Here is an 11,852-nt window from a genome sequence, read left to right as displayed (position 1 = left end):
GGCTATGATGAAAGGAAACGGGAAGGAGCAGGTCAGGTGAAAGTAAAAACAACAACTTGCCTACAGGTGAGAGCGGAGTTTCTCTGCCTCTTTCCCTTGCTGGGCTCACGCCTCTACACACACTCGGCATGACCCCCGCCTGACTCATCCCGGGAAAGCAGGAGAGTGCTCATGCCTGAGAGAGGGGAGGAGCTGGGTGCGTGGGGGGAGCAGGTGAAACTGACTCCAGGAGGAACTTTATCAGGGACTGATCTCAAGGAGACGGGGAGCGTCGCCCTGCTGTGCCAGCACCTGCCCAGGAAAGGGGGTGCAGGCAAGGGGCCATGCTATGCTCGCTGGGCAGGTGACAGCCCCCCGCTGCTGCCCTGACACGCACCGAGAGCCGGGGGCAGAGCCATGGCCAGGGAGCTGAGCCAGGAGCAGCTGCTGGATTTCCTCTGCCAGGCTGGGGGGCGAGTGACCAACGCCGCCTTGCTGGGGCACTTCAAGCGCTTCCTGCGGGACCCCGGGCCGGCCGGGCAGGTGCAGCAGCGCCGGGAGCAGTTCAAGAGCCTGGTGAACTCGGTGGCCACGGTGAAGCAGGAGGCGGGCGGCGGCCCCAAGTACGTGGTGCTGAGGAAAAGGTACCGGGACCTGCTGGGCGAGGAGCTGGGGCCACCTGCCGCGGAGCCGCCCCCGGGGCCCGGGCGGTGCCAGGGGCAGGGCCTCGCCGGTGCGTCCCCTGGGAAGGAGGCGGCTCCTCCAGCCGCCCAGCCAGGGAGCGGAGCGGGCTCCCCGGGAGGCCCGGGGAGCGGGGCGCACTGCGGGCTCCAGGAGCAGCCGCGCCCGGCACCCCCCGGCCGCCTCCCCCGGGATCATCCCCGCTCCTGCCCGGGCGCAGCTGGCCGGGGGGCTCCCGGCCTCCCCCAGGCTGACTCAGGGAGGCAGGGAGCGGAGCCGCCTCCTGCCCCGGCTTGGGCCGGCGGCGGCCAGGGGCACCCCCCGGAGCGCTGCGCCCCGAGCCCCGAGCTGCGCCGGGCTGCCCCACACGCCCTCCCCGGGGCGCCCCGGGCTCACGGCCCCTGCGCTCCCGCTGGGCTCCAGCAGCAGCGGACCCAGGAGTGGGTGGAGAGGAGCCGGGGTGCGGGGCAGGCGGCCCCGGACAGCTGCTCCGCTCCTCGCTCGCCCGACGGCACCTGCCCGGCCCCGCCGCCCCCCGAGGCTGGCTGGAGATGCCCCCCGCCCATCTTCCGGAGCATCCGGTGCCAGCTGGCCCTGCAGGACCTGGAGGACTTCGTGGAGCAGGCGAGCCCCGGGAGCGAAGAGGGCGGCGGGGGAGGCACCGGCAGCGAGGGGAGTGACTCTCCGCTGGAGGCCGGGGACAGGGGTGCCAGCCCCGCCGGGGGAGCAGGCGGAGGGCCCAGGGACCCAGGGGCGCTAGACTCCCGCTGTCAGCAGCTCAGCAATGGGGCACCCAGCGACCGCTGCCTCCGCAGCCAGCGCCGAGCCAACAGGCAGGTGGTGGAGGGGAATGGCACCGCGCCCTGCACCCGCCACTCCTTCCGGAGCAAAAGCACCCACAGGAGCAGCAGGGTGTCCTCCTCCGAGGATGAGCTGAGGGACCAGGACCAGGGGAGGAGAGGCCGGTGCCCCCGGAGGTCCAGGAAGATGGCCAAGGGGGCAATATTGGCTTCCCCAGGTGTGGACACTCCCATCACTTTCCAGTACTTGGGCTCTGTGCAAAGACAGTCTTGTGTGCCCACAGAGAAGGCGCTGCCAGTCCCCCACTGCCCTCTGGACCCCAGGCCCTCCTCCGTGCCGCTAGACCCCAGGGAACACAACTGGATTGTCATGGTGGCTGCTGGCTCCTGGGTGCAGGTCCGGGCGCTCTTCCTGGAAGATCCCCAGCTTGCTTTGCAGAGGGACTTTATCTCAGGCTACACTGCGCTCCACTGGATCGCCAAACATGGAGCCAACCAAGTGCTCCAGGACTTGGTCAGTGGGGCCGAGAAAGCGGGCACCCCCCTGGATGTGAATGTGAAATCCAGCTGTGGCTACACCCCATTGCACCTAGCAGCCATCCATGGACACCAGAGGATCATGAAGCTGCTGGTCCAGAAATTGAACTCCAAGGTCCATGTGCGGGACAGCAGTGGAAAAAGGCCTTGGCAATACTTGAGCAGCTCAACCTCTGGAGAAATGTGGCAGCTGCTGGGTGCTCCCAAGGGCAAGACAATCTTCCCTACCCAGCCCTTAGTCAGACCCTCCTCACCCCCCAGAAAGGCCAAGAGCCAGGAGGTGGCCAAGAGCATCAGTAGGAAAACCTCCCTTGCGGCCTGCCTGAAACCAAAGCACATGAAATGGAAAATGGGTACCAAGTACCCCGCCCTGAGGGAGCGGGAGGAGTATAGCGACTGACAATGCAGCAGAGCCAGCCCAAAGTGGGGGGCACATGTACAAGACTTGCATATATGCTACAGAGCCCTTCTAGGCAGGTTGTTTGTTTGCACAATGCGGGGTCAGTCTAGAGGTGGAGGGGAGGGGGCACTTTCTGGTTAACTAACTCTTACACTTTAACTACTTCTGGATCCTTTTCTGGCCTATTTTTAATAGAAAATCCATCTAGAAACCTTCTGTCCAATGAGCTAATGCTGTGACAACTCCCTGCCATAGGAGATAGCCAACTTTGGGAGGCAGCTGGGGGCACTCGCTCCCTGAAACTTAGCCACGACCTGCAACTGAGATACTTGAGATCTCAGACTACTTCCCTCCCCCCCCCCATGGCCCCTAGTTCTGGCAGTTAGTCTTTAGATACTGGAAAGGTGGGGTGGTGAAAAATCTGCAAGGGAGTAAGTAGTGATCACAGGAAGAAAAGATTTGAGAAACCCTAAATCATCCCTATTTGACCTGGCCTCCAGATTGAAACCAAGAGCAGACTGTGAGCCAAAACTCATCTTCAGGTACTTCCTGCTGTGGAGGGAGATCATCACCCAAACAATAACAGAAACATTCACGTGTCGGGGATGGGGGAGGGGATGATAAAGCTGTTAAGTTGGAACATCGTGTGCACTATGCAAGTTGCCAGCTAAGATAAATTATTTGCCTATAGAAGGGTGTGTGAGGAGAGACTGGAGACTCTTTCCTTGGGAATGTTAATGAGAGACGAGGAATCCCTGGCACCTAGAGACCCAACCTTTAAAGCTGCTTTGATGAAAATCCAAGATTTGTTGTTTCAGTGTAGATCAAAAGAGTGACTGAAAAAGGCACTGTCACAAAGATGAGACATATGGCTAATCTGGTTAAAAAACAATGTTTTTAAATTAACAAGGTTCATAAAGCTTTTTTTTTTTTTTAAAAATAATGTGGATTCATTAGTCATTAATCATGCTGCCAGTTAGTGTTCATTTTCTTTCCAGAAAACGTTTGATCAACAAAGCAGGGTGTCTGATGTTCTTATTCTTTTCATCCACAGCTGAGGAATCTTTGAGGGCTTTCACATCTTCCTAACACAACACACACACAAGCAACAATCCTGCTCCTTGGGTGCCGGGCTACTTGTCCAATGCCAGCTTTGTTAGTGCTGTTGCATTTATGCCACCTGCCTGTCTTTCATATTTGCACAGGCAATTATTCCTAAATGCACCTGGCTGGTTTTTGATAGTTTTGAAAATTAGAGGAATTCTCCATTTGAATATTCTATGCAACAAGTTGTGGGGTGGGTTTTTTATTTTGTTTTGTTTTTACACAGGAAGTGTGTAAAACATGTACCATAGTTAAACCTGCCAGAAGAATGTTAATCCTAGTTACGGTACTGCATGGCTGCTATGTGTCTAGCAGTTACACTTCCTTCATGGTGGGTAATGAAAACAGACCAGCTCATTTCTGTTATAGGTTTTCTCTGACAGGCACAATGCTCTAAAATCTTGGGTTTCATGCAGTGCTGGGGGGGCTGTTTACATGGGCTGGGTTTTTTTTTTTTTTTCCCTTCAGTTTAAAAGAAATATTTCATGGGTCTAAAGCTTTGGAATAATATTTTACAAAACCTAAAGTGGGGGGCAAGTTTAGACATTGGCCCTTTAACCTTGATGGATTTTAATATTTCAAGCAAGGCCTTAACTCACTTTTAAAGCCAAAGCCTTAAAGAGCGTGTGGAGAGCACCCTGCAGTTCCCAGGGGCCTTTGGTCTGTGAAGTCTCTGGGTGGGGTGGAGGTAAGAGCAGACACGCTAGGGCGTGTGACATTCATTCCAGAGCTGGTTCATTCCAAGCCACTCCACACCCACCTTCTTTACAGACTTCAGCACCACAGGGTGTGCTAACAGTCTGCTGCTGTACCTCCCTGCTCACTTCAGGGGTGACACTCATATTGTAGATGGGGGGCCCTTGACCAGTCCCCTGAAGGTGGAAGGCCACAATAGCAGACCATGAGGGTCACGGCCGCAGCAGGGCTATGGACCGAGACAGACATTTATGCAGATTTTTCTATCACGTAGGTTTAGTAGGGCCAAGGCAGCCTTGATCACTTACCTACTTATTCCCCGACAAATATCCCTGCAGTCAATACTGAGCCTGGGCCTGATTCCCTTCCCCCCACCCTCCCCATGATATGAGTGACTCCCACTTCCTGCGTATGGAGAAGGGGTCCCTGTAGCATTCACTCCCGTGGGCCCTGCTTTATCCCGGCTGTCCCTGTTGGGGGTAGATGAGCAGGGCAGAACTACAGCCCAGAGGACAAGGGCCATAGGGGTCGATAAGGGTGCCAGTGAAGTCAGCCATCCATAGCGATGGCTTGGCTCTCCCTAGAAGCCCTGACCCTTCTAGGCAGCTGTTCCGAGGCTGCCAGGACACTTGTACATATTGAGGTGTGTGCTTCCCGCCCACGCTGGTGGGCGAACCGTGCTCATGTGTGGCAGGCAACAGCCATAACTGCTAGATCAATCACCTGCTGAGGAAGGGCTAGAAACCTTGTCCTTCATCTTACAAAAAATATCCAAATGCCCAGGCTTCCATCACCTAAGCGCAAGGATCTCTCTCCTGGCTGAATACCAGCTACCAGTGGGTGATATCACACAGACCCTGATCCTACAAACACGGGCTTAACTTTACTACCATCACTAATCCCACCCGAGTAGTAAAACCAAGCATTTCCCATAACCTATGCACTGTCCCAGGCATCTCAAACTCAAATCACCACGCAGGCCACACGAGGACTAGTACATTGGCCCGAGGGCTGCATCGCTGACACCTTTTCATACAAAGATACAAAAGCCCTACCCCTCCCACCCCCATTCCACCCCTTCCATGAGGCCTTGCCCCACCTCTTCCCACCCCTTCCCTGCCCCCATTCCAACCCCTTCCCCAAAGTCCCCACCCCAACTCTGCCCCCTCCCCATAGCGTGTGGCTCCCTGCTCCTCCCCCCTCCCTCCTGGAAAGTCTTAAGTGCCACCAAACAGCTGTTTGGTGGGAAGCACTGGGAGGTAGGCAAAGGAGTGGGGATGTGATGCACTCAGAGGGGGCGCGGGGGGTGAGGAGAGCTATGGTGGCCCGCAGGAAATAACTCCGTGGGCCACGTGTTTGAGACCCCTGCACTATACCCTGTCAGTGTGTAACCTCAGGGGCTCTATGAGCGTGAATGCACAAAACTTCTGACTTGACTTTTTACCCGTTGCATGGATTTTTCAGTAGGACAAGGCCATGATCTGCCCTGTATTTGCAACCCAGCGGCTGCAGCATTGTAGTAGAGCATTAGTACTAGAAAGTGAAATTGGCTAGAAGTGGACTGTACTGAAAGTGACACTGCTGAGTCTATTTTCATTACCCAAGCTGAACAGACGTCACAAAGTTAAACCAAGAGTGCATAAAGAGCAACTTAGTTTATTAGAAATGAAAAAATATTAAAAATCTAAGATGTTATCCAGAACCAGGGAAGGAACTTTTAAACGGGCTTCTGGAAGTTCAGTCTAGGCAAAAGGAATGGGCCCAGCAAGAATCAATTACAACTGAAGAATCATATTAATAAAACTTCACCTATTAATTCCCTTAAGAAAGTCTCACACAGCCACTAAAAACAAGTATAGTTGAACCTTGAGGGAAAATTCCAAGAAGCATCCTCCAGCAGCTGCTGAAGAATGGCTGTATAGTTCTGCCTTGTTAGCTTTTGCTTGGTTATGTTTATATTTCTGTGTACTAAGGGTGAGATTTTTCAAGCAATCGGAGGGAATTAGGTGTCCAATTCAAGGGACCAGACACCCATGGGTGTTTTTGAAAATCTCAACTTATATTAATGTTCACATGCAAAACGACAGCATTTGAGTAAAAGCTGAAATCCTTCCTTCCTGCTCCCGGCCCTTTGCAGCAACTCATTGTATCGGATATGTGCACTGTTCTGAGTCCCTGCCAACATCAGGCATAGGATAGGGCCCTGCATCAGCTGCAGGAACTCTGCTTCTAGGCCAAGACCTTGTTTGAACTTGAAATACTTAAGACAAGTTTTGATGGACCTCTCCTCCATTAGCTTATCTGGTTCTCTTTTGAACCCAGTGGTACTTTTGGCCTTCACAACATCCCCTGGCTAGGCATTCCACATGTTAATTGTACAAAGTACTTTTTCCACACAATGCAAAATTAACCTGTGGCACTCAGGGCCATGGGCTGAGGTGATGGCCAGAAGAATAACTGGGTTAAAAAAACAACTAGGTCATTTCATGGAGAATAGATCCGTCAATGGCTATTAGCCAACATGGTCAGGGATGCAACCCTACGCTTGGGGTGTACCTAAACCTCTGACTGCCAGAAGAGGAAAATGGGGTGGATCCATCCAGCTGCCCTGTTCTGTACACTCCTCCTGAAGCCCTGGTACTGGCCATTGTCGGAGACCGGCTATTCTAGATGGACCATTGATCTGACCCAGTATGGCCATTCTTATGTTCTTAAGTGTCTGAAAAAGTGACTGTATAATGGGAATGCTGAAAGAACCTTCACTCAAATGGGGCCGGCAGATGGATCTCTTTGATCTTTTACTACAGGATTGCTTATGAGCCCAGTGGCTGCTGCCATTAATAATACCTAGCTTGTATGACACCTTTTTTAAAGCATTCAGTCATTTCATATAGGCACAGACATTCACTTCACCCACGAAGTCTGAGTAGTCAGGCTTTCTGCAGGCAAAGTCTACAGGAGTGAAGAGGGTGAAATCCATCCTTCAATCCGTAGGTACGGCATGGGGTCACAGAACAGTTCCCCTCCCTGCCCCACTCCCCCTTAGCTAGCAATCCAGCCTATAGTCTGGAGTAGCTGCTACAACTGCAGCACCTTTCCTCTCCGGGAACTAGGACCAGCAGATCTGTGGATCTGAGAGCATCCCCCACAACATGCAGAATGTGAAGATTCCCCAGAACCCCCAGGCCCATCCCTCTCACGGGGTGCAAATGTGAGGCTTCTGGGGTACATTTCACACAAAGAATTAAATGGATTTTGCAATGAAAGGGAAAAATCCTGATTCTGTTGAAGTCAATGGGAGATTTGCCAATTACTTTAGTGGAGCCAGGATCTCACCCACCAGATTTAGAATCTATGGCGACTGATTTGACCGCTGCATCTTGGTGCTGCTGCCAGTACAGTCTGAGAAGCAAGTGCTAAAGAATTTCCCCTTCAGGCTGTTCAAACAAAATGCTGCTTTGTCTTTGGCAAGAACCTGTGATGAAGCTCAAGCCAGGAAGATTCCAGCTTGTTTTCCAGAGCCGGGGAGCATACAAGGGGGTCCAGTTAAACTTGCTGCCCCTTTATGTATAAAACTGAGCAAACTTCCCATGAAGCCATTGAGACACATGAACATGGGACCCCTACATATAGTCACTTTTCAGATTAAAACTACACTAGCAAGAGATGTATGAAAACAGCCTAGACAAGTCAGAGCCTTTCGGCTTTGCGAGAGTCCATGTAAATGGTAAGCTGCTCTCTAAGTCCTAAGTGTACATTCTGAATCAAAGGACTCCAAGCGGGTAACGTACTGCCTTGTCTCAGCTCTATTTTTATGAGCTGGGGGCTGGGGCCAATACTGGGGATTACCTCAGAAGTGGTGAGCTCTCAGTACAACAAATACCCTGAAAAGTTTTAGTGCAATTGGAAAATGGTTCCTGTGCAAAGAAATACAGTGAAACCTTCCTAATTCCCCTCTCGTGACTAGGAGATTCTTCGCATATTAACACATTATGCGAAGCAGAGAGTAAGGGAACAAATGCAATGTGAAGATCTGAATAAATCAAGGAAACTGCCTCATAAAACGTACTTTCTTCTTTGACTTTGACAAATGCTGTTTGGTTTAAATTATTGATGCTGGTACTTGGTGGTGCACTAGTGAAGGTATTGCCTGTTTTGCATGAGCAGTGGTTTCTTAAGCGCCGGAAGCCTCATTACAGCTCTCTAGGAGATCTTGTTAAAATAATAGGTTGAGATGACGGGGATGTTGTGAAAATAACTAGGGTGGCAGATTAGCAACGTGAGTAGTAGCAAGGCTCCATTGTACAAATAACAGGGCAGTAACCCGTGGCACTGAGTCTCAGAGCCCGGGTCAGGTGACTCAGGCTACATCTACACTACAGGGGGGGTCGATTTAAGATACGCAAATTCAGCTACGGGAATTCGACGTATCAGATCCGACTTACCCTGTTGTGAGGACGGCGGCAAAATCGACTGCCGCGGCTCCCAGTCGACGGCGCTTACTCCCACCTCCGCTGGTGGAGTAAGCGCGTCGATTCGGGGATCGATTGTCGCGTCCTGACGAGACGCGATAAGTCGATCCCCGAGAGATCGATTTCTACCCGCCGATTCAGGCGGGTAGTGTAGACCAGGCCTCAGGCTTGCAGGGCTAAAAATAGCAATATAGACGTTCGGGCTTGGGCTGGAGCCCGGGCTGTGAGACCTTTCCCCCTCGAGGGGGTCTCAGAGCCCAGGCTCCAGCCTGAGGCCTGTGAGTCCGAGTCAGCTGACCCAGGCAGTGTAGACATACCCTAGTAGGCTAGATTGAGGCTAGCCTTTCTGAGTGGGATTTGCAAGAATGCTTAAGTGACTTAGAAGCACAAATCCCACTGAAAATCTATGGGACTTGTGCTCCTACATCACTCAGGTCCAGATCCTCTAAGGTACTTGCGTGCCTAACTCACTGAGGATCCGGGCTCCAGGGACTTTGGAAAAGCCGTCCTCTATGGCCACACATGGTAAAGAGAGAGAGCAAACCTCTTTCCCCACAACCTTGCATGGGCCATGTGTTGCCAGCCAGAAGTGCAGCTCCTGAACATGGTGTGGGGGGGGGGGAGCACTGGGGCTGCTATCAAGTTGCTTCCCCACTCCCCTCCGAGCAGTTTGTCTAAAAGTGGGTGGATAGCAGGCAGAGCTGGGGTCACCCCTCACACACACCAGCTGCTGGAGCTGGATGGCCTTACGCAGCACCCTTTAAAGCGACAGAGCAAGTTTACACCCGGACAGAGTACAATATGGGAGCTCCAGGAGGGATCAATAACTAGAACTGCTTGAAAAATAGGAAAAACAATTTTGCAAAAAAGTTTAAGCTCTTGAAGGGGTTTCAGTTGTGCTGGGTTTGAAGCAGCTCCACCTTTCAGGGTAGTTCTCAGTGTGGTTGTCAGAGTTTCTTGTTGATCAAAACGCACATTTTCTTCCCAGGTTTTTCGTAAGTGGAAAAAGCTCAAGAATTATTTTTACGAAGTTCTATAAAATTAAAAGCATTATGGAAAAGTTGGGGGAGGGAAGGAGAAGCAGAATGTGTCAATGACAATGATATTTCATGAGAAGTTTCACCTTTGAGAAAAGACCATTCGGGAACAAAGAAACTTCTGCTGTGAAAAATTTCAGGCAGGTTTATAAATAACCATTTTGGGCTAAGGGTGAGGTGAGATCTGGAATATGAGCTGGGGCAGCTCCGAGTCACTGCAAGGGGATGCAGGAGATGGGAGTTTGCAGGTGACAGGACAATGAGGGAGGTACATTGCTGATTACAGGAAAGCAGCTGTGAAACTGAAAAGAAAAAGTTGTTCTATTATTATTATTTTAAAAGAGGAAACTGCAGGGAAGGGCAGGAAAGAAGGTGAAAATGAGCAAGCCTTTCCCCTAATATGAATATGCAATTAAAACCTTTTAAGCCACTAAAGCACAGCTGAAAAATGATCCAATTTCATGCACAAATCAAGTGTTTTCCTTGGCCACCTGTCAATATTAGCAGACAGAGGTTGACATCACTTGTGCTGCAGACTTGTTCAGTACACAAAGTGCTTCTGACATGTGATTTGGTGCCAAGGTCTCCCTATGGTCATTGACCACAGTGAAGAGAGCGCTTCCTGATGCCATAATGTGTGTATATTTACTACACCTAAATATACAACCCCGATTAGAAAACCTCCAGGGGCCACGCCTCAGAAGGTGTGAATTGTGATAGCACCATTGAAGTCAGCAGGCCTGTGACTATTTATACCATCTGAGGATCTGGCAAGCAGTTCTTGGGCACGAAGCATTGCAAATACATCCTCCAGTATCTGACTGTCGCTGGGGGCATGGAAGTCAATGGAGCTGCTCGTGTGAATAAGGGTAGGCATGTGTGCACGTTTGCAGGATCAGGCCCTTAGATCAGATGATCAGGATTTCAAACAACAGAAGTGATTTTCAGTAGCATTGATCATTCCCTTCCCCTCTCCTCCTTCATGGAAATATCCACCTGAGAGGATCTTGTGGATAGAAAACCCTCCTTCAGGGATCCTCTGTGGGAAATGAGGCCATGTGGCCTTGGAGAAAAATTGCAAGGATGAGCCACTGAGAGTGGTGAGCTCCCCCCCGCAGGACACGCCCTCACCTTGGCTGGGGCCCGTAAGTGCTGCCAGTAAATCATTTGCACCTTAAAACTCAGATCCACACAGCAGATCTCAGTGCCGACAGACCTGCTTCTCCTCAGACGCCTGGGCAAGGTAGGAGCAGCTGCGGAAGCAGCTAAAGCAGGAACCTTCAGACATTCAGGGAACTTTCTACCGTTTTGACAGACCTCTCTCTGCTCTGTGCTGATTGGCTGTTTGCTCCAACCCTCTCTCTCTTTCACAGTCTTTTTACCTCATGTTCACTGGACACCTTCCTGGTCCCCCTCAACTCTTCCCTTCAATGTCCCTCTGTCTTCCCCTTTCTTTCCTTTTAGTTGATCCCCTCCTAACTGAAATCGACCCCAAAAAATCAATACCATTGTGGAACTAGCAGGACGGTGGCTGCTCTCACATAGTTCACTCTGCCTGTGTCGGTCTTGTCTATTTAGATTGCAAGTTCTTCAGGGCCATCTACTACTGTTTGTTCAGTGCCTTGCATGACAAAGCTCCATTCTTGGCCAGTCCGTAGGCACTACTCTAATAAACATGGAGTACTAATAATAAAAGTAGAAAATGGAGAGGCTCCCTCATGAAGGTAATATTGGTCAGCTGATCTGGCCTCATGTCATGGACCTTGGAGGCCAGCGCTCTGTTAAAGAAATGAGGATTAGGTAATCAAGTGTGCATAGCACTTTAAGGGAGAGTTACAAGTGGATGGGATAAAGAGATTCCAATTTCAAAACTCCCCCAGGCCGCAGATATTCTATAGATCGCACTAGTCATGCACAAATAAAAAATAAAAAAATCCATACTTGGCAAACAGACTTTTTGCCTTACTCACATTTGTGTGGCTGTACCACCAGAAACGGCAACAGGTCACAACATGGGGCAGGTTTGGTCTGAGTAAGATTTTTCTATGAAATGTTTTTTATCATCTTGTCTTTTAACGTGACATTATTCCTTTATCAGATGCATCGTGTGCACTCGATCGGGGCAGATAAATGACAATCGTGCTCT

The 11,852-nt window shown here is 51.1% G+C and overlaps 1 protein-coding gene across 1 annotated transcript; it reads left to right on the top strand.

Moving 5' to 3' along the window:
- The first annotated feature begins 396 nt into the window (after positions 1-396).
- SOWAHB (sosondowah ankyrin repeat domain family member B) lies at positions 397-2,397 on the top strand. Its single transcript, XM_065404553.1, has one exon. It carries the CDS (start codon positions 397-399, stop codon positions 2,395-2,397), a length of 2,001 nt encoding a protein of 666 aa, XP_065260625.1.
- The last annotated feature ends 9,455 nt before the right edge of the window (positions 2,398-11,852 follow it).

The sequence above is a fragment of the Emys orbicularis genome, chromosome 5 (genome assembly GCF_028017835.1).
Source record: "Emys orbicularis isolate rEmyOrb1 chromosome 5, rEmyOrb1.hap1, whole genome shotgun sequence".
Lineage (NCBI taxonomy): Eukaryota > Metazoa > Chordata > Testudines > Emydidae > Emys > Emys orbicularis.
This window is presented reverse-complemented; position numbering and strand designations above follow the sequence as displayed.